Below are 23,713 nucleotides of genomic sequence, written 5' to 3' on the forward strand. Positions count from 1 at the left end.
GTGACACGGACCAATGGCCGTAGTGTGTTCGTTCATCTCTAGTGGAATGTAGTGATTGTTGGATTGTGTACACTTAAAAAAAATCACTTGGCACACTAATGTTGTGGCGCTGCTGCACCACTTAAACGTAACGCCTCCTTGTGGGTTGTTGCTGCGTGTGGTGGAACCCCCATTCCGTGACAAGTTCGTACTGTCCTCGACGGAACCCTCTGCGCATGTCGAGTCATTCGTTCTCCACGGTCGTCGGGGAGACGACGTTGCTCCTCCTGGCCCACTGGCAGCAGCACAGCGTCTTCAGGAACACTATGGTGGCGTTCGAGAGGTCATCATCCGTGAAGATGTAGATGAGAGGGGATAAGACGCCGCACACGACCACCAGCAACGAAGCCCATGGCAGGATGAAGTCCTTCTCCGCCCAGCTGGTGAGTTCCGGCGTGGTGAAGGAAGGACCTGATCTTGCCAGGAGATGCATTGTGATGGGCAGGTAGCAGACGAGGAGGATGAGGAAGTTGCCGAACCTTGCCTTCGCCTCGCTGGTGTCTACCCTGTATGTAGGTTCATAGGATGTTCCCGCAAGAGGCGCCGAGCCTGGAGTCTCGCATATAGGTAATTCCTCCGTCTCGGTCAGCGGTTCCACTCCGGCTCGACTCCTGATGAAGATCCCTACGAACATGTAGATGAACGCGATGATATGGAGGAAGAAAACGAACGCCATGATCCCCGTGAACGCAACTGTCCATATGTTCGGCATGTAGCAGAACTCCTGCCAATTGTTCCAGCCTATCCACGGCACCAGCGCGACCGCCAGACCTTCCACCCAGACCCCTCCGACGAGAAGCGTCCAGAGGCACGTGTTGCCTTGCATCGCGGCGAACTTCGCAGGCTGTACGATGAGCAGGTGCTGCTCGAAGGTGAGCAGGACGTTGTTGGCGAGAGTCGAGAACACGCACAGCAGCAGCAGTCCCGAGCTGAGAAGGTAGCAGGAGGAGTAGTTGGCGAAGAACTCTAGATCCGTCGGCGGCAGCAGCGTGTCCGTAGGGCTGTCGTCGCTGAGAACCCTGATGGAGATGAGCTTGATCGGGTAGATGACTGTGAACGTCGTGAAGAGTCCAGAAACGGACTGGCTGAGGAAGAGGACGTTCTTCACGTTGCACAGGTGGTGGTGGCAGATGAAGATGAGTCCCAGGATGGCGTTGGTGAGGAAGCAGATGGTTGCCGTCGCCACCGCGAGGACAACGAAAAGTTTCTGGTCGTCCGTTGGACCGAATTCTAGGTCTTCGTCCTTCATTGTCGTTGCAGATGTGTCGGTGGGAGATTTAACGTTCTTCTACAGGCGGTTCCTGAAACAAGAGAAAACCAGTGGTTACTTGGTTTGAAACATTTTGTAAATGTTAAGGATAATATAACGGTTTCGACATGATACTTATGAGCTACAAGGGCCTCCCCGATGGCGCAGTGGTAGTGTATTCCCCTTGTAATCAAGGGGTCCCGGGTTCGATACCCGGTGTAGGCACATAGTGGTTCGGATTCCACTTTAAACTGTGGAGACAGTCCCGATTAGCCTTGCCGTGTATAAAGTGGACTTAAAACGTCATCCAACGAACTTGTGAGCTCCAAGTCTAACCCGTATCAATGTAATTTATCCTATTCTTTGTGGACAAGTATTGCATGGGACCACTTCCGCTCGCTCGCACTCGTGGAGCGTTTACATGGAATATCATATTAATGGGACAATAATCGTAGGCACATAGTATGCTTTGGTAGTTTCAGCCCATAATCATTTAGTTTATATTCACATATCACTGTATTGGTAAGATAAACTAAACTACATTTCAACATGGACATAATAAACCCCGACAACCCAGACAACTTCAAGTCGGCTTGAAGATCTTGCACGTTAGCGTTCGGCGGACGGAAGTTGACATCACGTCGTACAGAGTGAAAGCGTCCGGCCATTCAGACGACTTACAGTCATCTTGCAAGATGGCGGCGTCCGTGGAGAAATATATGCGATTTGGGATAATGTTATTGCGGAGATGGCTATAGTTATACTTGGCGATGTCTGACAACATTCTTTGCACTCAAGATAAATAAATGATACTTTGAAAATGTTGAAATATTGGTTTGAAGTGAGAGAAGTTCATTGTTTTATATGAAGACCACGTTCACTGAATATCTCGTCTGCTTCAAAGAACGAAGAGCGTTACTTCGACACAAGATTTGAACAATACAATCTACTTTAATGAATTCTAAGTATATATCCATAATGAGATCTATCGTGGTAACATTTATTTCTATTCAGAACAAATATTTTGATTGAACTCGGAATATTATGAAGCTGAATATGAAAATCAACTCTAAATTGATTTTAATTACTTACATACAATTAATCATATGACCAAAGATGATATACCATATTTACGCCCTTTCCGAGAATAGTAGTCTGTGGTAGCTACTTTGTTCATTCTTTCCTTAATATATTTATTCTCTGCAATTTTCCCCTTTGCAGATTGTATGCTAGTTGTTGCATTGACTAGTTTCATCCACAGACCGCATGTGACTTTTTCTTGTCGTGTGACTTTTTTTTTCGTCCGGCGATTCAGGTAAGATGATCTCAAGCCGGAAGTTGGTAGTCACGTGTTTTCTCTCAGATGCGTCTTGCAGTGGAGTCCAATAGTGTGACGTCACAGCAGACGACGCGCTGGGACTGAGTCTTCACAACGAGAGAACGTGTTTTCTTCCCATCCAATTCAATGCTATTTTCCTTGGGAAGGGGTATCTTTAATTATTGTGACAGCAGTTAAGAAACAAAATTGTGATGTGCATCGTACATCAGTGTAAAGATGAGATTTCGGAGAATATGTCTATATATAACATATTCCTTACACATGAGAATGTAAAGAATAAATGGAGTAGGAAATCGAGTAAAACGAATGCTGCAAGAGAAATCTCAGCCAATGGGCGTCGTCGGTTCAATCGCCTGAGGCTGCTGGTTTCCCACCATCCATAGCGGCAGCGTGGCCGACTTCAGATCGGGTGAGCTTCGGGTCGGCTTCGGCTGTGCTCGGAAGTGGAATGTTTTGAAAAGGCATGATTTTCTTCCTCCGGTTATTCTTTACCTTATCCTTGCTACGCCCCTTGGGGGTACGTACTTAAATGTTATTTACCACGGCTACAGATATCTTAATCTCAGGGGGATAGGTTCTTTGTTTGAGAATTCCAAATAAGAAAGCGTTTTATAGCCAAGAGGATATAGTAAAATGCGGATCTATATTCTGAGAACTTGACAAAATACAGAGAAAATATATATATATATATATATATATATATATGTTTAATCGAAAAGGCTTCTTCTTTTATTATGGAAACGGCTTCTTCTTTTTTTAAAAGGCTTCTTCTTCTTCTAAAAGGCTTCTTCTTTTTTTAATATGGAAAACGGCTTCTTCTTCTTTTAAAAGGATTCTTCTTCTTCTAAAAGGCTTCTTCTTCTTTTAATATGGAAAAGCTTCTTCTTTTATTATGGAAACGGCTTCTTCTTCTTTTATTATCAAAAGGCTTCTTCTTCTTTGATAATCGAAAAGGCTTCTTCTTGTTTTCTTCGTTTAATTTATTATCTTCCTTTAAAGCGTAATCTTATTTATGTGCTCGCTTTCCCCACGCTTCTTTGTCAAACGATACAAGCTATACTTGTAGAAAGAGTAGGGTCGACTAAACTGACAATAGCGCCACCTCCTATTTGACGACCAAAGGGTAATAACCAGGATCGCTAATAACAAGCGCTGTCAATGGCCCAGTGCGACTAAAAAGAAGCGCAACCGTAAAGTGCTTCGGGGCGTCTAATTGACCACAGCGCCACCGGGAACGGACAAATGCAAAAGCTGACGATGTTCTCCTCGTCAGAGAATCAAAAAGAAATTGAGATACGTTTCTGAATTCATTTGTTCACTTAATAACTTTCCTATATACGCCTTCATGGCGTGGTGCTAAGCACAGGGGAACACTTTATCTTTTCTTTTTTTAATAACTTTCCTAAACGTTTCATATGCGGCCATATTCTTAATTCTTTTAATTTACTATATACATCATTCTATTTACTTCTTTTCCCGGGTTCGATCCCCGGCCGGTTCAAATCCGGGAACTTTTCTAACGGTGAAAGCGGCTCCGGCGCCCACCCAGCGTCGAATAACATGGGTACCTGGGGGAAACCCTGGGGGGTAAAAGCGGTCAGGGGCGTGATGCTGATCACATCACCCCCAATCACGACCGGATCAAGAAAGTGTGGGGCGTTACCCCCACACCCCCTATACGCCTTCATGGCGTGGTGCTATGCACAGGGGAGCACTTTACCTTTTTACCTTTTTATTTACTTCTTTTATAGTATTTGAACTCTTCTTTTATATATTTCTCAATTTACTATAATATATATAATCCATCTTCTCCGCTCTAAGTTTTTTATAATCTCCTTCGCTCCTATTTATATAGCGTGCTGCCATCTCTTGTCGATTCCGAGAAACCATTCCTCCTTGCAACATTCATTGTGTCGTCTGAAACTGGCACGTGACATCCTCTGTAAGGTATGTGTGATATATAGTCGTATTCTCCGAAATCTCTTCTTTTCATTGATGTACAATACGCACCATAATTTTGTTTCATAACTGCTGTCACAATAATTAAAGCTACCCCTTCAGAAGGAAAATAGCATTGAATCGGATAGGAAGAAAGCACGTTCTCTCGTTGTGAAGACTCAGTTCCAGCTCGTTGTCAGTTTCACTGCGTCTTTTAGTTCACGATCTATACTTGAGGGCCCACTACACAGACAAATTACGGTTATACGTGAACTACTGGGCTCCGAGTGAACACAGCTCGTTTTTCCTGTTCGGGTGTTATTCTCTCAAGCGGAGAGGCTCTCAATTCCGTGCGCTATCTAGCGTCGAACTACGTATTTGGCGCTCGAGAGAAATGCTCTCCCTGCATGACTCTAGTCCTGTGTTTTGTCCTTATACACAGGTGCTGAGTGCCACTTTACAGCCTCAGCTTTTAACATGGATAAGGAGATTGTAGTCCTCAGAGACCAGGGGTTTTGCTCCGTACAATGTGACGGTCGCAAATAACCCAAGTGATGACACACTCAAAATTTTATTGATTGATTGATTGATTGATTTGTTGTTTTAAGTCCACTTTATGCACAGTAAGGCTAATCGGGACTGGACCTACAGTTTAAAGTGGGATCCGAACCACTTGTGCCTCCACCGGGTATCGAACCCGGGACCCCTTGATTACAAGGCGACGACACTACCACTGCGCCATCGAGGAGGCCCTCAAAATTTTATTGCAATCAATTAATGATTGTGAGGAAAATAAGGTAAGTTACTTTAAGTTTGTCTCGAGCTATAAATTAGCCATGCATATCGGGCAATTTTATTTGAGAAATTAAATGAGCAATCCTTGGTTCGCCGAACGGCACGCCCCTGCAACCGGTGGGAGGAACTAAATATAAGTGCGTGTCGAGCGAAATAATAGCGTTGCATGATCTTCGTGACGCGACACGCATGATATACATTGCGCATGCACATGGTCATATCTTTGCATCCAAGAACAGCCTCACACACTGTGATACGAGGTAAAGCATGTGGCCGATTGTCCCGCAACCAGAATGAACACCCTCGGATCCATTGTCCGTCGTCTGCTCAACCTGCCCTATGATAAGGGAATAATTTGATTTCAAGAATGATTGTCACGGTGCGTTCTCTAAATTACAGCTTTTTCGTGCGTGGTCAAATTCGTTAAGCCGACTTCTGTGGCGGAGTGTTTAGCACAGCGCGCTACGACGGCAAGGGTCCGGTTTCGAATTCCGGCCTGGTCGTGAGTGTTCTTTCATCATCTACGCCATTAGCCAAAAGTGGCAGAAATGCGAAGTAAAATATACCAACTCAATTCGTTAAGTGTAAAGTTCTTCCGACTTTCACCTTTGTTGTTTATGTGAACTAGTGTCGGGGAACGTAGCCCTTTCCAGTCAAAAACTTTCGGTGGTTGGATAGGTGTGAATCAGGAGAAACATTCACCTTATGAATAATACACGTTTAATAACACAAACGTATACCTGGATGCATAAAAACATTCCCTGTTGCACAGATGACAAGGGATAAATATGCACGAGCACAACGACGTCATGCAGCCATGATGCTGCTTCCTCGAAGACAAGTGTTGCCAAAACCTATTTGGCAATTAACGTTCACAAAAATGTCTTGGCCGCCATATTGGGTCCAAGGACATGGTGAGGGCCAGCAACTAGTGCTGTCAGCGAGATGAGGCGAGACTATGGTTTGCGTTTATCCCGTCACACTAATGTGAAACCAGTGTGTAACCAATTCCGGTCCAGCTCGTTGAATGCAGCGGTGTAAGGGATGGCCCTTTCCCAAGACAGCCAAATGTCAACCTCCCTTCCACGCGGTACGCCTTAGACTTAATTCCTTTAGTCCCTACTGGAGCATAGGGCACCCACGAAGCCTCTCCACCGCACTCTGTTGCATGCGATCTACTTCATTTCTCTCCATCTTTTCCCCTGTTGTCTTCCTTCTTCTTCAATAGTTCGTCTCCATGAACTTTTGGACCTTCCCCTTTTTCTAGGTTCCACACAAGTGCTTGTTTCTGGATTCCATTGTCTGCTTTCCTTAGTGTGTGTCCCATCCAGTTCCATTTTCTTCTTGTTATTTGGTTTTTAATCTGGTCTTGTCGTGTCCAAAGTTCTTGATTTGTGATTACTTCTGGCCAATGTACATTTAATATTCTCCTGAGACATCTGTTAATGAAAACTTGTAATCTGCTTGTGATTTGGTTTGTGACTTTCAAGGATTCTGCTCCATATAGCAACAGTGATTTGACGTTGCTTCTAAGAATCTTTAACTTTGTTTCTGTAGTTATAATCCTACTCTTCCATATTGGATAAAGTTGCAATAAGGCCCGTTAGCTTTTACATCATCATCTGCCCCTCCGTTATAATCCTCTGTGGAGCTCTTATTGTGTCGTTCCTATCTCTTCATTAGTCATCCTCATCGTTGCGATTAGCCTAAGGTAGCAGAAAAGCGAAGTAAAATAAAATAAATAAATCCATGTTAAAAGTCGCCGGTAAATAAAGTTGTCCATCTGGCGATAATGCCGTCCGAAATCCCATGTTTTGAAAATTGTGGTAAAACTTCAGAAATCAATCAGTCGGGATGACTCACTATTCTTTCTTAATCTCTTCTATGTAATCACCGTCGCGATTAGCTTGAAGAGGCAGAAAAACGACCCCAAGCTAAGAGTTATAAAAGTATTCACGACGAATTCTCAAACTGCTTTCTACACGCGCGCTTAAACTTTATTTATTTACACAAGATATTATACGGTGCTGGTCTTGTATTTCGGCGTTCGTAAATCTTTTAACACTTCCGTGAATTTTGTACGTCTTTTGGAGCCAAACTTTATCTAGGCAGTAAAATACCATACTTGCTGGCGTTCTCCTTGCCTAGCTTGCCGCACTACAGTTTTCCCCCCAGAGCAAACCATCCAACTCGGAATTTCCCTGGATGCCTGGAAGCTTTTCCAGAATCACAGGAACTTCCCCTGGAGAGGTATTCTGTTTCCAGAACATCAGACTCAGTCTAGTCCTCCCCCCCCCCCCGCTGTGTTTTGCAAGTGTAATGAGGGAAGGGCCTTACGGCGGAATAGGCCTAGTCATGTTTCTTTGGATTCGTCCAGCCGCCCACTTATCGTTGTTAATTTGTGTTTGTTTTGTGGCCGTGTTGAGAATGGAGAGGTTGTCTCCCATAGCCTACGGTTCTAATTTGCAACTTACTTCGAATCTCGAGATTGCGAAGGGCAGTTTGTAATTTAGCGTTGTCTCTGCTATGCTTTGAAGCCGACCTTCGTGGCAGAGTGGTTAGCACAAGGCGCTACGACGACCGGATTCGTATCCCAGCCTGGGCGTTCTTCAGGAGTGTCCCTTCGTCAGTTTCATATCACCATTCATCCTTGTCACCGCGATTAGCCAAAAGTGGCAGAAAAGCGAAATAATATAAATCAAATCAATCAATCAAAGCTATACTTTGGAACAATACGTGCGTTATGGCTGGAAAAGTATTATTTCCGACATGTCAGTATAGTGGTGACACATTTCATTGTGCGCCTCGCCGATTGTGTGTGGTAACGTCGTCACCAGGAGGAGGCACATATAGTGGTTCGGATCACATAAACTGTAGGCCAGTCCTAACTAGTCTAGGTGTGACGTAAAACAACATTTTGTTGTGGGGAAATGGGCTTATTCCTATATTATCTGATGGATGCAAATAACAAGGGAGCTAACACTCTCATACTTTACATCAATGAATTATGGAAAAAAATGCGCATGAAACCATAACAACTTTCAAGAGAATGACTATCGTCCTCGGCACCAAAGTCCTCGGGTTCGAGTTCCGCTCGGGTCGTTATTTGTAAAGGTGTCTTCATGAATTCCATATAATCATTACTCATCCTCATCGTGGCGGTTAGCCAAAAGTGGCATAAAAGCGACTCCAAATTACATAAATATTCACCTATGTGTACGTTCCCACTTTTTGATTCTTCCTTTAAACGTAATTCCATTACAAGTAATAAATTAATTTAAAAAATCTCTCATTGTTGCCGCTTTCGTTGTTCATCCTCTTTCGTTGTTTAAGTGTCTTCCTAAGTGTTATTTTCCCAGTTTCAGTGTCTTCGTAAGTGTTAGTATAGCCCCTTAAATGGTTTTCCTTTTTAGGCAGCTTAAATGGCCCTGCTTTCAAGGGATTTATTTCCTAAGTATGATGCTATGCTTGGTTTACCCTCTTCTATTTAGGTACTTCATGTTGAAGTCCCCATTCTGCTTTCTCGTTCGTTCCTTGCGTCTTGTATCTACAGCAAATAAAACTGCAATTTTTTTTGCAAGCTGCGAATAAACTTACGATATATAACAGTCTTTTCCATATGCAAGCCCATATACACAGACAATGCACCAAATTTATCGTCTCATTTTTTTCCAAACCAACGAAACATCATTGTTCTCTTAAAATATCGCCAGGAAGCGATTTTTCTCTTATTTCGCCGTAAAATAGGAGAGAGAACAAAAATTATGTTCAGAGATGTCGTTCTCGGGGTAGCGAAAGTTCTCTCGTTCCTCAGACGATTTATGCAATCTATTTTTTTCGTCGTAGAATAATACACGACATCCGTTTACGAGTGTTTGTATCATCGGTTGGGTCCGCTGGTGGGATGTTCCACTGCTCTCCCTTTGAGTTCGAGGAAAGCACGCCCCCCCCCCCCCCCGCAGATGCTGTGACAGATGGCATATTTTCCGTGAAGGCTCTCCGAGCAGCGGGACGATATTGTATTTCAGAGTATCTTGCGTCCCTTGTTGGTCTGAAATTTCAGCGGACATCCTTCAGAGACTGAAAGTTTTAAGAGCCTTGTCTTGGAAGAGAACTTGCTGTTATGAGTTCCCTCTGTGGCGTGCCCACATATTCCATAAGAGGGGTTATAGCTTCTTCTCTTGTTTCATTGGTCGTAGATTTATAAGCCTTTTTATGTGCCCCCATACGTTTTTGTAAAGGAAATTTGACCAGAGGGGCCGCGGACGCCCATTAACTCCAGCTTCTGTGAACATTACTCAGGCTGCTTTGCCGTGTCATCGTTTCAAGATGCCTTGAAGGTGATGTGATCAGCATCACGCTCCGGCTACCTATACCGCGGTAGGCACCGGGTTTGGTTTGATTTTGATTTGAATTTAAAATTTTGGGTGCGTCAGCACTAAGGCTATTTTGCACCCATCACATTATACGGGGTCCAGCCACTTATCGCTACACATAACAACTCTAACGTTGCATAACTAAAATCATAAAATATTAAAATCTTCTGACTTTCGTTAAAAGCTGAGGCTGTAAAGGAGCACTCAGTGCAAATAAGGACAAAACACAGGACAACACAAACAAAATTATACTGGCTATGGGGCCAGTCGCCAGAGCCTCGTTAGTCTGCAGTCCAGGGTGTACTACGTGGAAGTGAGGTTGACTATTGGGTGCACTACATGGAAGGAGCACCTCTTACACCCCCCGGGTTTGGAATGACGTCAGTGTCTCGCTTGTTGATTCTTCAGGAGATGTGACTCGGCCCAAAGCATCAATTGCGTAACAGCGGGAGATATGAGGAAAATAACCTTACGCTACCGCTGCCGCCTTGTAATCAAGGGGTCCCGGCTTCAATCCACGGCGAAGGCACATTGTATACTGTTTCAGATCACACCTTTAATCTGTAGATCCAGTTGCAACTACCTATTTGAGCGTAAGGTGCCCTTAAGTGTTGGCAAACTTACTGAACACGATGTACAGCCACGAACACTTCTGGGTTGTAATGATTCGATTGTAAGTCAATGAGATTGTTACAACCCAGAAGTGTCCGTGACTGTACAATATGTATAATGTACCGGCAATAGAAACGGGACAATTATATCCTGAAATACCCGCTTCCCTGCAAGGCACTATGTGTATTGCCTAACTACGGCCAAAATGTCCCATTTTTATTGCCGGGGACTGTACACAGAAAAAAACTTGTTTGTTTGAATTTACACGTTTGGTTAAGTCTTTTGGTAGCCATAAACAGGTTTGCTCCTCAAAATCCGGAACGCATCTTCAGTACATGTCTTTAAGACAAAAGGAAGCATTTTTTACTGGGCACCAGTAGCGTATGCTGGGTTCAAAACTTGGGCTATCTCATCATATTATAGTATTCGAATGGACAAATATTTGCGGGGGCAGGCCTTTTTCGATCATCATTGGAAAGTGATGATCGAAAGGGGAATTTCTCTGTCATAAGAGCAACACTTTTTTCCTTTCCTCTAATAGTTTCGCTCAAAATTTCCCATTGCTGGGAAGATGCCACGCTGGTGACAATGAGTTCGCAACACTAACGGCATCATAGAAGGAACTCAATTCACACAGTCCCCTGCGCGTTTCAAAGAAAGCCGACAGTATTGCCAACTCGTAAGAAATTAGTGTAACAACTTGTAAGAAATAAGTGTGCCAACTACTCAAATAACATCATCTTCTTATTGAAATGAACAATTTTATGCACATTTTTCGACCGATTTTTTCTTCTCGTCTGAGTCTGGGCTTTGCAGGTAGCCGAGATAGCCTGGAATATACGCCTCTGCTGGGCACAAATAGGTAGCACATTAATGAGAGCTGACGCTAATGACAAATTGAGTACATATTACTGTAGAAGTGCACTGAAATCCCTTAATCAACATAATGTTTCAGCTTCCAAATTATTGTCAGGAATATGTGTGTGTGTGTTTTTTTTAATGCTCGTGCGTATAGGTTAAACTTTTATTTTTGTATGTAAATTTTTGTTTATTTGTTTTCAATGTTTTCCTTTTAGGCAATGGCTTAAATGTTTGCTAATTTTCACTTACTTAAGTTCCGATGTAAACATGGTTGTCGCCATGATAAACAAAACGCGATAAATAAATAAATAAATAAAATTGGACCAAATTGTTTGAAAACTCCAAACAAATGTGCACGATTTCTACCGTGCCGCCTATGGAAACAAATATTTGGTTTAGCTGAATCTTATACGGGGTTATAAACTTTTTTAAATTCTTTTTATTAGAAACAAACCTTTTTCTCTTTATGGAAATCCGGATTTGGTCAACTTACACGTGCCCCCCCTTTTTATGTTACTTTGAAGAAGAGAAAGAAAGCAATCTATTAAATGCGCAGCACCACGACCTCAATAAATTTTCCACTTGCGGGCGAGCGGATAAAGTTCTTGTGTTTTGAGTTATTAGACATAATCACGGTTAAGTTTCGTTCTAGGCAGGGCCGCACTCTCGGATCATGATCTCTGGTGACGTATAAATGAAGCAGTGCCACGGGGAGGGTGAAGGGGGAGGGACCTTGCCCAAGGCGCTAAATGTAGGCAGGTCACGAACGGGAAAGGGCTTCGGGAACTCGATGAGTGACCTGGCACGTCACGTTGGATTACTCGTCTGCGGATACCATTACCTGTGGAGAGGGTAACGCGAATTAACAACTGCTTCGTAGTATATAAAAGCTTAATTTCTGTTTTAATCGGTGTGTTGTCCAAGCTCTGAAGATAAATAGTGTCTTACGGAGCTTGCAGACCGAAGCGACAACCTACCCATGTTTCTTGGATTTTTTTTTTTTTTGCTTAAATTGTTCGGATGTAAGGACTGACCTTTCTACAAAATAACCAAATGTCAACCTCTCTTCCACGTAGTACACCCTGCACTGCATTGAGCATACTAACGAGGCTCTGCCGTCTGGACTCAGAGCAAGTTTAATTCTCTATGAGTACATTCATCCTTATCTTTGCAATTAGCCAAAAGTTGCAGAAACTCTAAAGAAAAGAAACCAAATCATTCGTTCATTAAATTGTTGTTTTAAGTACACTTAATGCCCAGAAAGGCTGATTTGACTGAGCCTACTGTTTAAAGCAGGATCCGTACCACGGGTATCGAACGCGGGACCCCTTGATTACAAAGCGACGACGTTACAACTACGCCATCGTGTCTCGTGGCAACTTTAGACATAAATATAACTTTTCAACCGAAGTGATGTGACAATCTGCATGTGCAGCTTGTCGCTTGCGATTCTCTCGTGGCCGATACTGTGCATCATGTCGCCTCGGTATGTTGTTCACGGATGCGCTGTGAACGCTTCCTCGTAGACTGGAGGAGCCTGTGTCGCTTCGGTCCGAGAGCCCCCTTAAGAATAGTGTTGATGGAGATCGAAGAGCCAGTTCCGTTGGGAACAAGTGTTTTGAAATTAAATTTGCAATGATTGATTTGATTTAATTTACTTCGCTTTTCTGCCACTTATGGCTAATCGCGAAGATGATGATGAATTGGGATAAAACTCCGCGAAAGTGTCAGGCTGACCCCTTTAACAATCAAAGCGTCGGACAACGGGGTTAGGTGGGAGAACAGCCACAGGCTGAACCTCGCCCTTAAATAAACGGAATTTGAATTTGAAAATATCGGCCAGTATCGGTAAATAAAATCCAATCGATATTTTCCGATACCGATTTCTACCTGTCGAGGCTAATCGTGACAGAGGTTGAATTAATCGAATAAAGAGATATATCGCACACAATGAAATGTAAATGCTTTACCCAGGATACGAAACCAAGACCTCCTGGCTAAGAATGCTTGAGGTCATCAACAGGTTCGAAGTGAATAAAACCTTCCAGTGAATGTAGGTATTAAAACAGAATAACCAGGGAAACCGAATCAATCTTTTCATATGTTTGTTATTCTCTTGTGTGGGTAGTTATATTCTCATAGCGGCCGCTCCCCCTCACCCCCACCGTGTAATGAGTTTAGAAAAGTAATTGTTCTTGATAATGATCATCCTTCGTGTAAAGGCCATTTATGCATTCTCTCTGCACGCTACAGGTTTACTGCCAGGCAAAATAATATTTGCGAAGTGGAAAAAAATGTGTAAAGCGACTTGGAACTTATCTTGCCTTGTAAGAATGTAAGCCTTTAACCACAGTCATAATGTCATAACCTCATTAGTAATTTGGGTCCCCGGATAGCCTAGTGATTATCAATCTAGGTTAATTTGCGGCGACGAATTAAGAACTGATTCGAATCCAGGATACCCGTGGCTGACTGGTTAACACACCGCGCTACGAAACCAGGGTTCCCTGGTTCGAATCCAGACCTAGTGTCAATTCATCAGTGTCGTCATTACCATCGTCGCGGTTAGCCAGAAGTCGCAGAAGAGCGAAGTAAAATTAACCAAATCAATGAAACGCAGGAAACCCAGCAGTGTAGCTCCTTATAGGTTCGAATTTTATTAATATACACCTCGTATGGATGTAAAGTAGTAATGGAGCCATTTCAAGGTTATTGTTTTTTGCAGTATTTCCGTAAACTTGCGCTTCTCATATCTTTTGTGTGTTTTTCAACATCAACTAACGACAGTTGGCCGAGAAATTCAATACTTACAGTATATTGCAAAAAATAACAACATTGATTTAAATATTTACGCAAGTTTTCGTGGTTAACGGTAGCGTCATGAAAATTGTAATTTTCATGAATTTATCGTTTGGAATGTTACTATGGATTTATGTAGTAAGTTTTTCGGCATTTAATTATAATCAATAACATTGTCATAATATTGACATGTGAACCCGCTTTTCCCCCGTAGTATTTGCGCCATTATTAGCCTTGCATTTCATACTTTGCTATTTCGGGTTTCCTCACGAACTATAGGTGCCTACTAATGTTTGTTTATACTGTATATATGTGTTGTGTTTATATGACACTTGATTTCTAAAATAATGACATTTAGTTTCCGAAACTTGTCACGGTTTTCTCCTTTGCCCCATTATTTCGAACTATAATGTATAATTTAAATTTCCCACGTGAGCTAGTAAAATATAGTCTTAAGAAATAGCAATATTTAAGAGAATGTTATTTACTGTCTTGTTTTCTTTGTATTGACGTATGTAAGTGGTTGCACAATACGATTGCCTGCAATAAAGAGAAGTTGCGATCTAATTTTCCGTGAAACCTTTACATTTCATGAAGGGATTTTAACATTTTATTGGTAGCCTTAAAAATGTCTAAATCTTCTGGAAAAGTATTGACAGATAAGAACTGAGAAACATGCCATTTGTTATAGTGGGTAGTGTGGAGAATTCGTAATGCCTAAAATTTTGGGTTTGTTTTGAAGTCCATTTTATACACAGAAGGGTTTATTGGGACTGGACCTACAGTTCAAAGTGGAATCCAAACTACTATGTGCCTCCACCAAGTATCGAACTTGGGACCCCCCTTGATTACAAGACGTTGACGGTACCGGTACACCGTTTGGGAGGTTCGCGTAAACATAAGTTTCGCGAATGTTTAGTTACTGATAGAATTTCTACTAAAATCACCAATATTATTTATCGCACGTGATATCAGAGTACTATACTCACTTTCAACGTTCCCCAAATATTGTATTAGCTTGTATGAAGTTTGTATTGACCAATTGTGATAATTTCACAGACAATGTTGATGTAACCATAAGCTATAGTGCATAAGTCGATGGGCCTTGCACGCACATATGCACTAATCAATTACACACTGCACTGTGATTGACTTTCGTGACTATCGCACGCCTTTTGGAATGACTTTCGTGACTATCGCACGCCTTATGGAATAATTTCTGATTGTTGATAAGATCGAGATTCAAGAACAGTATCAGTGTACAAGGCTCATACCAGTCAAGAAGTTAGGTCTACTGCAGACATATAACGCACGCGATATTCGTTCACAGCAAGTTGCACGTTAGGTAATAACCATTTCCGTTATTTTATAAAGGTCTTATTATATTCGAGATGTTTTAGTAAGAATTATATTTCAATAACCAAGGCCGGTCCTAGGTGAGTGCGGGACCTATAACAAAAAATTGTTCAGAGGTGTAAAAAAATAAATTAAATTAATAAATAAAATAATATTACTTTCATTTCCGATGCTCCACTTTTGCGATGTTCTAACTGGGTGTGTTCAATGTTAAACTAATATTTTGCCTATCAGTGTGGCATTCTCTTTCATAATTCTCTTAGTTCACTTTATGAAGAATTTTGACTCTGGTGTTCCATATAATGTTTTCGCTTCATGATTTAATTCTATGATTAAACGAAAATAGTATCCAAAACAAAGTTCATATGTGTCCGAAAATCCTTAGTTTCTCAGTTATTATTGAAAGTTTACGTTCAACGCAGGCCGACCTGGTCGAAATGACGAGCGGTAACCTGAAGAATTTACATAAAGTCAACAAGGGTGACAAGTACTTCCTCACCGTCATCGACACCTTTTCCAAATTCGCATTGGGTATATTAACTATTTTTGATAGAAATATTTGAACACTATTTTTATGTAGTAATTTTTAAGGATATGATTCATTAATTTTGGATATTTAAAGTAGTGTCAAAACAATCCATGAAGCCAGGACAAATCAGATTAGTTGCTTAATTGGTAGCACCAGCATCCTTTAAACTCGTAGTATATCGTACACACAAACATTTATTTTTATGTGGTGTGGGGCCTCGGACGAGCGGCCGAGTTGCCCCTCCCTAGGATTGGCTCCATCAATAACGGATATTATTATTGTTATTGGATCTCGCCAATGGCGCGGGATTTAGCGTTAACACCTTGTAATCGGCAGTCACCCGTACAAATCCCATTGAATGCTCTTCAGCGGTTTTAGTTGAAGTATCAACCCCGATTAGCATGTCTGTTTATATACTAGAGTACTCTTTTGACAAATTTTGGTTAGTGTTTTTGATATGCTGATTGTCAAATAATAATTAAAACAATCGGCTCTGTGTCATATCTAGAAGATAAATCTTTTCAGATGTATAGATTAAATGTCGTATTATCGCACGGTGTTAATAATGTGGCGGAATGATTATCCAGCGCGCTACAATGCCAGAGGTCCCAGGTTCGAATGTCGGCCTGAGCATGAGTGTTCTTTGTGAGTGTCTCTTCAACAATTTCATCATATCATCCTCATCCTTAGCCAAAAGTGGCAGAAAAGCGAAGTAAAATAAATCAATCATTAAATAATGATTGAACATCTTGCAAACATTTGTCATTTTCGGCATATTTTCCTGTGCGAGTTTATGGAAATAACAACGGTTTTGGAGACAGTTCATAATGCAGTATATGCATAGTTCATAATGCAGTATATTCATGCATAATATGTAAGAATTTCACTGTTTCGTCAGCGTAAGTTTTTACTTTCAGTAAACAACCCTGAGTACCCAATCATCAATTCCGTCATTCGTTCACATCGTCGCGATTATCCAAGATAGTTAGAGAAGCTACATAGAAATATAATTTACTAATTCCGATTTTAGTAATTTTGATACCCTGCTGTTATCCTAAGGAGTTCTTAGTAAATAAATATTGAAACTGCTATTTACACGAGAATTAAATTTTGAATTATTGTACTTGTATGAATGAACGTGATCCTTATGTGCATATATTTAGTAGTATGTATTGTTTTATGTGCGTGCTCTTTCGTGGCTCAACCCTTTTGTGAATGTTTTTATCTAAATAACTGGAATAGTTATAATTTTATCTATTGACAAAGAGCACTACACAAGATACACGTAGTGGTTCCTGAGATTTAAGTTCATATCAGAAGGTTTTCGTTGGATGACGCGGGGTCAGAGCATCGAGCTCCATCGTATCTTTTTTTTAGATCATCCAACGTGTCGTCTTTAATCTCGGCACAGGAATTCCCAGGTTCGAATCCCGGCCTGGGTATTATTTGTGGTTGTCCCTTCATCAGTGTCATCACTTATCCTCACTTAACTAGGTATCCACGATGACGTAATTGTAATGTCGTTGCCTTGTAATCAAGTGGTCCCGGATTCAATGCCCGGTGGAGACACAGTGCTTCGGATACCACCTTAAAATTGTAGGTCCAGTCCCGACTAGCCTTTCTGTACATAAAAGTGGACTTAAAACAAACTCAACCAACCAACTAATGTTTGTGTTAACTTATCCTCACCTTCGCGATTAGCTAAAAGTTGCGGAAAGCGAAGTAAAATTAAACGAAACCAAATCAATCACTCACTCTCACCGCCGCGATTAGCCAGAAGTTGCAGAGAAAATACATTAAATTTAAAGAAAAATGCAGACGCTAGCAATATTAGTTTGTATCTAACTCTGTCAGTGACAGTTAAGGGATGGTCTCAGGTTCAAATCTTGCAGTTTGACTGTGATGTCCCCAGCGCGCGAATGCTTGGATGGTAACTTAAACGGAGATCACTGCCTTGTTCTCTCATCTTCATGTCAACTAACGGGATGAATAATGATAACTTATCTTTCCGAAACGTATGGAGCTCGTACCGTTTGGTGATCAACGGAAGATCGAAACAGCAGGAGCAGTTGAGGAGGTCTAACGCCCGAAACTAGCTTTTTGTCGGTTCTGTATAAATAGTGCACGAGAATCTCGCTCTCTCCAAACAACAACAACACACTTACTCGACACCCACAAAGCACAAGTCACCGCAGTAAAGGCATGGCAAGGAAAGGGGGCGTACAACAAGTGGAAACAAGCAAGCACACACACTTTACCTCTGTAGAGTCCTCGGATGCTGAACAATCTGGCATGGCGATGCTGAATGCGCTACTCCTGTCCCCACGCGGAACGGCACTCGTCTGAACCCTCGTTTCAGCCAGGCAGAGTCGACCCGACCCGCGTCCACCGGGCCTGCGTACAAGACAGCGTTGCCAACCTCCCGATCAGGAAAAGTGCTGATTAAACTCTTAAATTATGCTAAATGCGACTAAATTATGCTATTATTATTACTATTAGGGAACGGATTTATATGTAATACAATATGCTAAACAGTGGCGTATACTGAGTCCAATATCTGGGCTATCTCACTATGTTACGTGGTCCTAGGCTATGAATAGAAATAAATTTACCAACTCCTAAGAAATCAGGTTGCCAACTCATAAGAAATCAGGTTGCCAACTCATAGTAAAAGAGGTTGCCAAATTATAGGAAATCAGGTTACCAACTCATAGGAAATCAGGTTGCCAACCCATAGGAAATCAGGTTGCCAACCCATAGGAAATCACGAAATCAGGTTGCCAACCCATAGGAAATCACGAAACCAGGTTACCAACTCATAAGAAATCAGGTTGCCAACTCCAGAATCAGCATCATTATCTCACTGCTATGAATAATAATATTTACAATTTCTGACCGATTTTTCTCCTGAATTTTATTCTCTAGACTTCAGGCTTCGCAGATAGCCTAGCTTGCCTAGAATATACGCTCCTGGTGTTAAATATGTAAATACATATCTTGTTATTTTCACCAAAATTTGGAGCTAGATGTGTACTTAAAAATGGAAAAATTGAAATTTGTAACAATATAATGCACTACACGAGCTACGTAAAATACAGTAGGCTGACATTGACATTATTTTGTAATACAACACAAAATGTGTGTTTATTTTCTGTTTCGAAAATAATGAATAAGAAAATTTTGATGTAAGTGTTCGAACGTAAATTTCCTTCTGTTGTCTCTTAATATGAATTTCAAATTACTAAAACTGCGTTCAATATCACAAGAAGTAATGGAAGAGTATTTGAAATTTGTCAGTTATTTGCAAGAAATTCACCCAACTCTCACACGAGGACATGTAGTTATTGCGCGAATATGGAGAGTATATGTTGAGAAATGTTCTGATATGGAGTTAATATATATAAATAACAAATATATAAAATATGAGCCAAAACCTAATATATGTACAAATATGGAAAATAGAAACTGAATTTTTCAAGTCTACATGCCATGATGCGCAAAGATAATGCAAAATAGGGCGTAACTGATTTCAGCTTCATACATAAATATGTATTTACATATAAATCCATTCACTCATTATTATTGTATAATTATTATTAATTTATTTGTATTATTTTCGGATGACTTAGATTTTAAGTTCAATTTATGCATCTATTTTGCGGAGAGTTGTGAACTTTTGTTATTGATTATTTTCTATAATTATACAATATTGGGAACTTCTCTCATTAAATTAATTACATGGCTTAAAGAATGAAATGAGTTCATTGTAGCTCTTGAAAAAGTTTGAGAAAATTCGACGACTACGGAAGGCTTATTTTATTTGTTACCTCAACTTTCAACTGATTTCTTTCAATAATATTTTCCTTGTGAGCTACGTAAGGAGGGATAAGGAGAAGATTAAATGAAGAGGGTGGGCCAGGTCGTGGCTTAAAAAAAGTTTCCTCTGGATCGGCATACTACCTTTTGTTTGAAACATGTCAGTACAAATAAGATCTGCAGATTTTTTAATATTGTGTGTGTGTGCACACAGGGTGGCGCAAGAGTCAGTTTACCCATACACAAATTCAAGTTTATACACAAAATTCAATTAGCACAAGAAGCACATACCCTATCGTAATACTATTATCAACGTGATTTTTGGGTAAACGGACTTTTGTGTCACCCTGTATATATAGTTTAAATATATTACTTTGATTGATTGATTGATTTAGTTTATTTTACTTCGCGTTTTGTGCCTCTTGGCTAATTTGCGAAGAAGGGGATGAGTGATGAAATGATGAAATTGATGAATGGACATTCACAAACAACCAAGCCCGACCAGGATTCGAACCCGGGACCCTTGCGTTGCAGCGCGATGTGCTAACCACTCGGCCACAGGGTCGGGCTATATTACTTTGAATTCAATTTGTCTGTCACCCAGGGATGTGCGTTTACAGATGATATTATATTTTACCATTATGCCAAACACAGGGTGCTATACGGTGTACGCTTTTTGGAGGAACATCAGTTCAGCCCATACGCAGCCAGTGCTACTGCGCTGTTGCCATACTATGCTAGCGGAAGGGATAGAGAGAATTCTCTGTGTCCAATATTTAAATATATTTTTTATGTATATGATGCATACACAGTATGTATGAGTACAGTGAAATAGTACAGTGAATATTTCTACACAGGATTATAATGTCATTTCACTGCAGCATATAAGGACTCAAACTGACCCAGACACGCAATGTTGGGGAACACCCACGACAATGAATGGCCATTGTGTATATTGAGACGAATTTCACACTTATTGTTTTCCCAAGACACAACAACTCAGCTGTCAACACGCTGTCAACGAGAAAAACAGACTGAAGGAAAATGAAATGGTGTGTGTTGAGTTTAGACGTGTTGTTTCCCAGCGTCTCTTCGAGAAATGATAACTTCTACTGTAGGTGACGGAAATTTATGGGACTTGGACAGCCAGGTTCAAAATGTCTTGCCCCATCTTATGATGAACTTTAAAAGTGGCGAGGTTTGTGAAAACTTCTTGCGCACAAGAAAAATACAGGACATTGCGTTTAACTTGCGCGCCGCAGTTTAGTAACTGTACAACGTTGCACTCTTGCCATTGGCTGGTTGCCAAGGACACGCTCTGCGTGGCCCCGCCCGATATCGCTTCTAAATGCGTATGGCGTTATAGGTGCCAACAAAGTTCAAATTGTTCTAACTCTAGCACCATTATGTCAGGGTTGGCATCACTGGTACAAGAATCGATCCCTCGACGTCTCGGGAGGTCAGCTCCAGCCGTGACCTCACGTCACACGCCAGCTCCCTTCTCATCTCTGAAGAGGTCCACATCCGTGATGAGACGCTTATTTTTTCCTCTCCCCCTTCGCAGGTGGCTATTTTAAAGTGTCGCTTCTCTCCCCGGCTAAGAATAGGCGAGAGGATGTGCCGATATTTTCATCTTTTTGGGGGGTTCTACCCAGTAAAGAGAGGATGCAGGAGGAACAGGTAGTTGCTAGGTTACGAAGCAACATGTTTCCGGGGAGTGACAGTGCGTTGAAGTTAGGGGTTTCAAGTCGCAACTGATTGATTGGTTGATGTTTATGTTATGGGCATTTCAATGTGTACAGGGTGGGTGGAAAGTAACTCCCTATTGAAAAATACTTGTAACTTTTGTAAAGAACGCCCCATTTGCATGAAACAAAACATATTGTGATACTTGAAGTGGTGGAATTTAATTGCTAATTTGTGTTTTCTGCTCACGATGACAAGAGCAGCCCTTAATGGCCCTATGCCTAACACTGGGTCCGTATAGTTGGCCACCAAAATCGTAAAAGCGGACATTTTGCCACCAAAGCCGAAGTAAAATTGTAACTAACAAATATTATCCCACAATGAATGTGCAATGTATTCATGAAGCACAACCAAAATTTGTATTTTATTTGTTGTTACATTTATATTTCTGAAAGCGTAATGCAGCTTTCTTGTCACAATTAAATTTAACAACATGTTTTCGTTTACGATTCCAGCCTTCTGTTCGATTAGGATATTTATATTATATAGATTATTATAATTTATATTTACCTCGGTATCTGTTTGTCAGCGCTCGTTTGCAATTGTTGTTGTTTTAATGACTTCCATTGTTTCAGCCGAACTGTATGTACAGAAGAAGGGGCCAGCTATTTATACTGTCGGAAGTGAAAGGTGTAACGTGACGAAGTGCGATTAGCCGGTGGCAAACTGTCCTCCATCATGAAACAAGCGGTGGCAAAATGTCCGCTTTTTCGAATTTCTGGCAAAACGTCCGGTGGCAAACTGTCCTACACCCGCCACTGCGTCAGCGTGCCTGACCGGCACGTCGATACAAAATGTGGCAGTCTGTGGAACAGGTGCAGATATGATGCCAGGTATTCGCGAACCTCGTGCTTCAGTGGACACCATGAGAAGCTACACTTCTAAGCTGATGACTGCGGGATCTGTAGTAGATACTTGCAAGCGCAGTCGTCCTCCCTCAACATCCAGATTGGAAGGAAATGTGCAGGTGGTGCAGAATACCTGTATGTTTGTCCGCTCAGCAGTGTTTAGGCATCGGGGCATTAAGGGCTGATCTTGGCATCGTGAGGAGAAAACACAAATTAGCAATTAAATCCTACCACTTCAAGGATCACAATATGTTTTGTTTCATGCAAATGCAGAGCTCTTTACAAAAGTTACAAGTATTTTTCAAAAGGATGTTACTTTCCATCCACCCTGTAGGTTATTTGTGCCCGTCACACAATACGGGAACTAAAACAAAATTGAGAACAGGGCCTTAACAATAAATAAATACAGGAGTGTTAAAAACTTCCTCGCTCAATTTTTAATTCTAATTCATTCATTCATTACTTAACAAGAACTGAAACTATCCTATCTCTGATATCTCCTTACCTATTAAATCCAGAAGCTACAAAGGGACACTCACAACACAACACGATACTTTTCCTATTCTGTACATTTAATTTAACTTTGACATGTTTATCTTCGTAATTGCCAAATATACAGGGTGAGTCATAATTCCCTCCGTGGTTTTGTACATTTTATAGTCCAAGAAGTGTAACACATACAGCAAGAAGGTGCATATTAGTACATAAAGAATCTTTCCAAGTTTGGTACGTACCTTACAGGTGCTCGATATGTACACCCCTGATAATGCGACAGATAGCAATCCTGAAATCAAGTTCGTGCCACACACACACGTCCCAAAATATCGTTTTGCATCGCACAGGCAGCCAGTATGCTTGAAGTTGTTTCACCACGCAGGTACTTCTGTTCGTGTACCGTCACAACCGACACAGCGAATTCTAAGAAGCAGTTCGCTTTGTGTTCACCAGTGCACGCCATGTTTGCGTTATACTGCTACCTAGCGGCTAAATCTACAATTACGTGATGGGGCCTATTACGAATTCAAACTTGGAGAGATTCTTTATGTATTGATATGTACCTTTTTTGCAGCATGTGTTATAGTTCTTGTCCTATAGACGTTCTAGACCCCGGAGGGAATTACGAATCACCCTGTATAGGTATGTTTATGTTTATGTATTTTCGTGAATGTGTTTTATCTTCAAAATCATGTTAATCTGGAAAATTCAAAGCAGGAGATAGAAAATTGTAATTGAACATTTGCGTCTTGCGTTCGAAGTAAATGAATTAATAAATTGTGTAGCTTATTGCTAAATTTCCCTCTCTTCTCGTTCCAGGTAAGTGATATTGAACAATACCGCTTTAATACCACCAGGGGGTAAGTACTTAAATATGATTCCAAGTGCTTCTAGTTTCCATTGTTTAAGTAAAAA

The 23,713-nt window shown here is 41.2% G+C and overlaps 2 protein-coding genes across 9 annotated transcripts in view; one reads left to right on the forward strand and one right to left on the reverse strand.

The window, feature by feature from the left end:
- LOC145996040 (uncharacterized) overlaps positions 1-23,713 on the forward strand; it is a 577,368-nt gene that overhangs the window by 175,532 nt on the left and 378,123 nt on the right. The gene's annotated exons all lie outside the window — the stretch shown is intronic.
- On the reverse strand, positions 150-18,217 carry LOC145996460 (uncharacterized). The gene is made up of 2 exons (XM_083132951.1): positions 18,152-18,217; positions 150-1,340 (listed from the first exon to the last, which is right to left on the reverse strand). The coding sequence occupies exon 2, from the start codon at positions 1,286-1,288 to the stop codon at positions 224-226; it is 1,065 nt and encodes a 354-aa protein (XP_082989077.1). The 5' UTR covers positions 1,289-1,340; positions 18,152-18,217; the 3' UTR covers positions 150-223.

The sequence above is a fragment of the Lepisma saccharinum genome, chromosome 12, assembly GCF_977018435.1.
Source record: "Lepisma saccharinum chromosome 12, izLepSacc3.1, whole genome shotgun sequence".
Classification (NCBI taxonomy): domain Eukaryota; kingdom Metazoa; phylum Arthropoda; class Insecta; order Zygentoma; family Lepismatidae; genus Lepisma; species Lepisma saccharinum.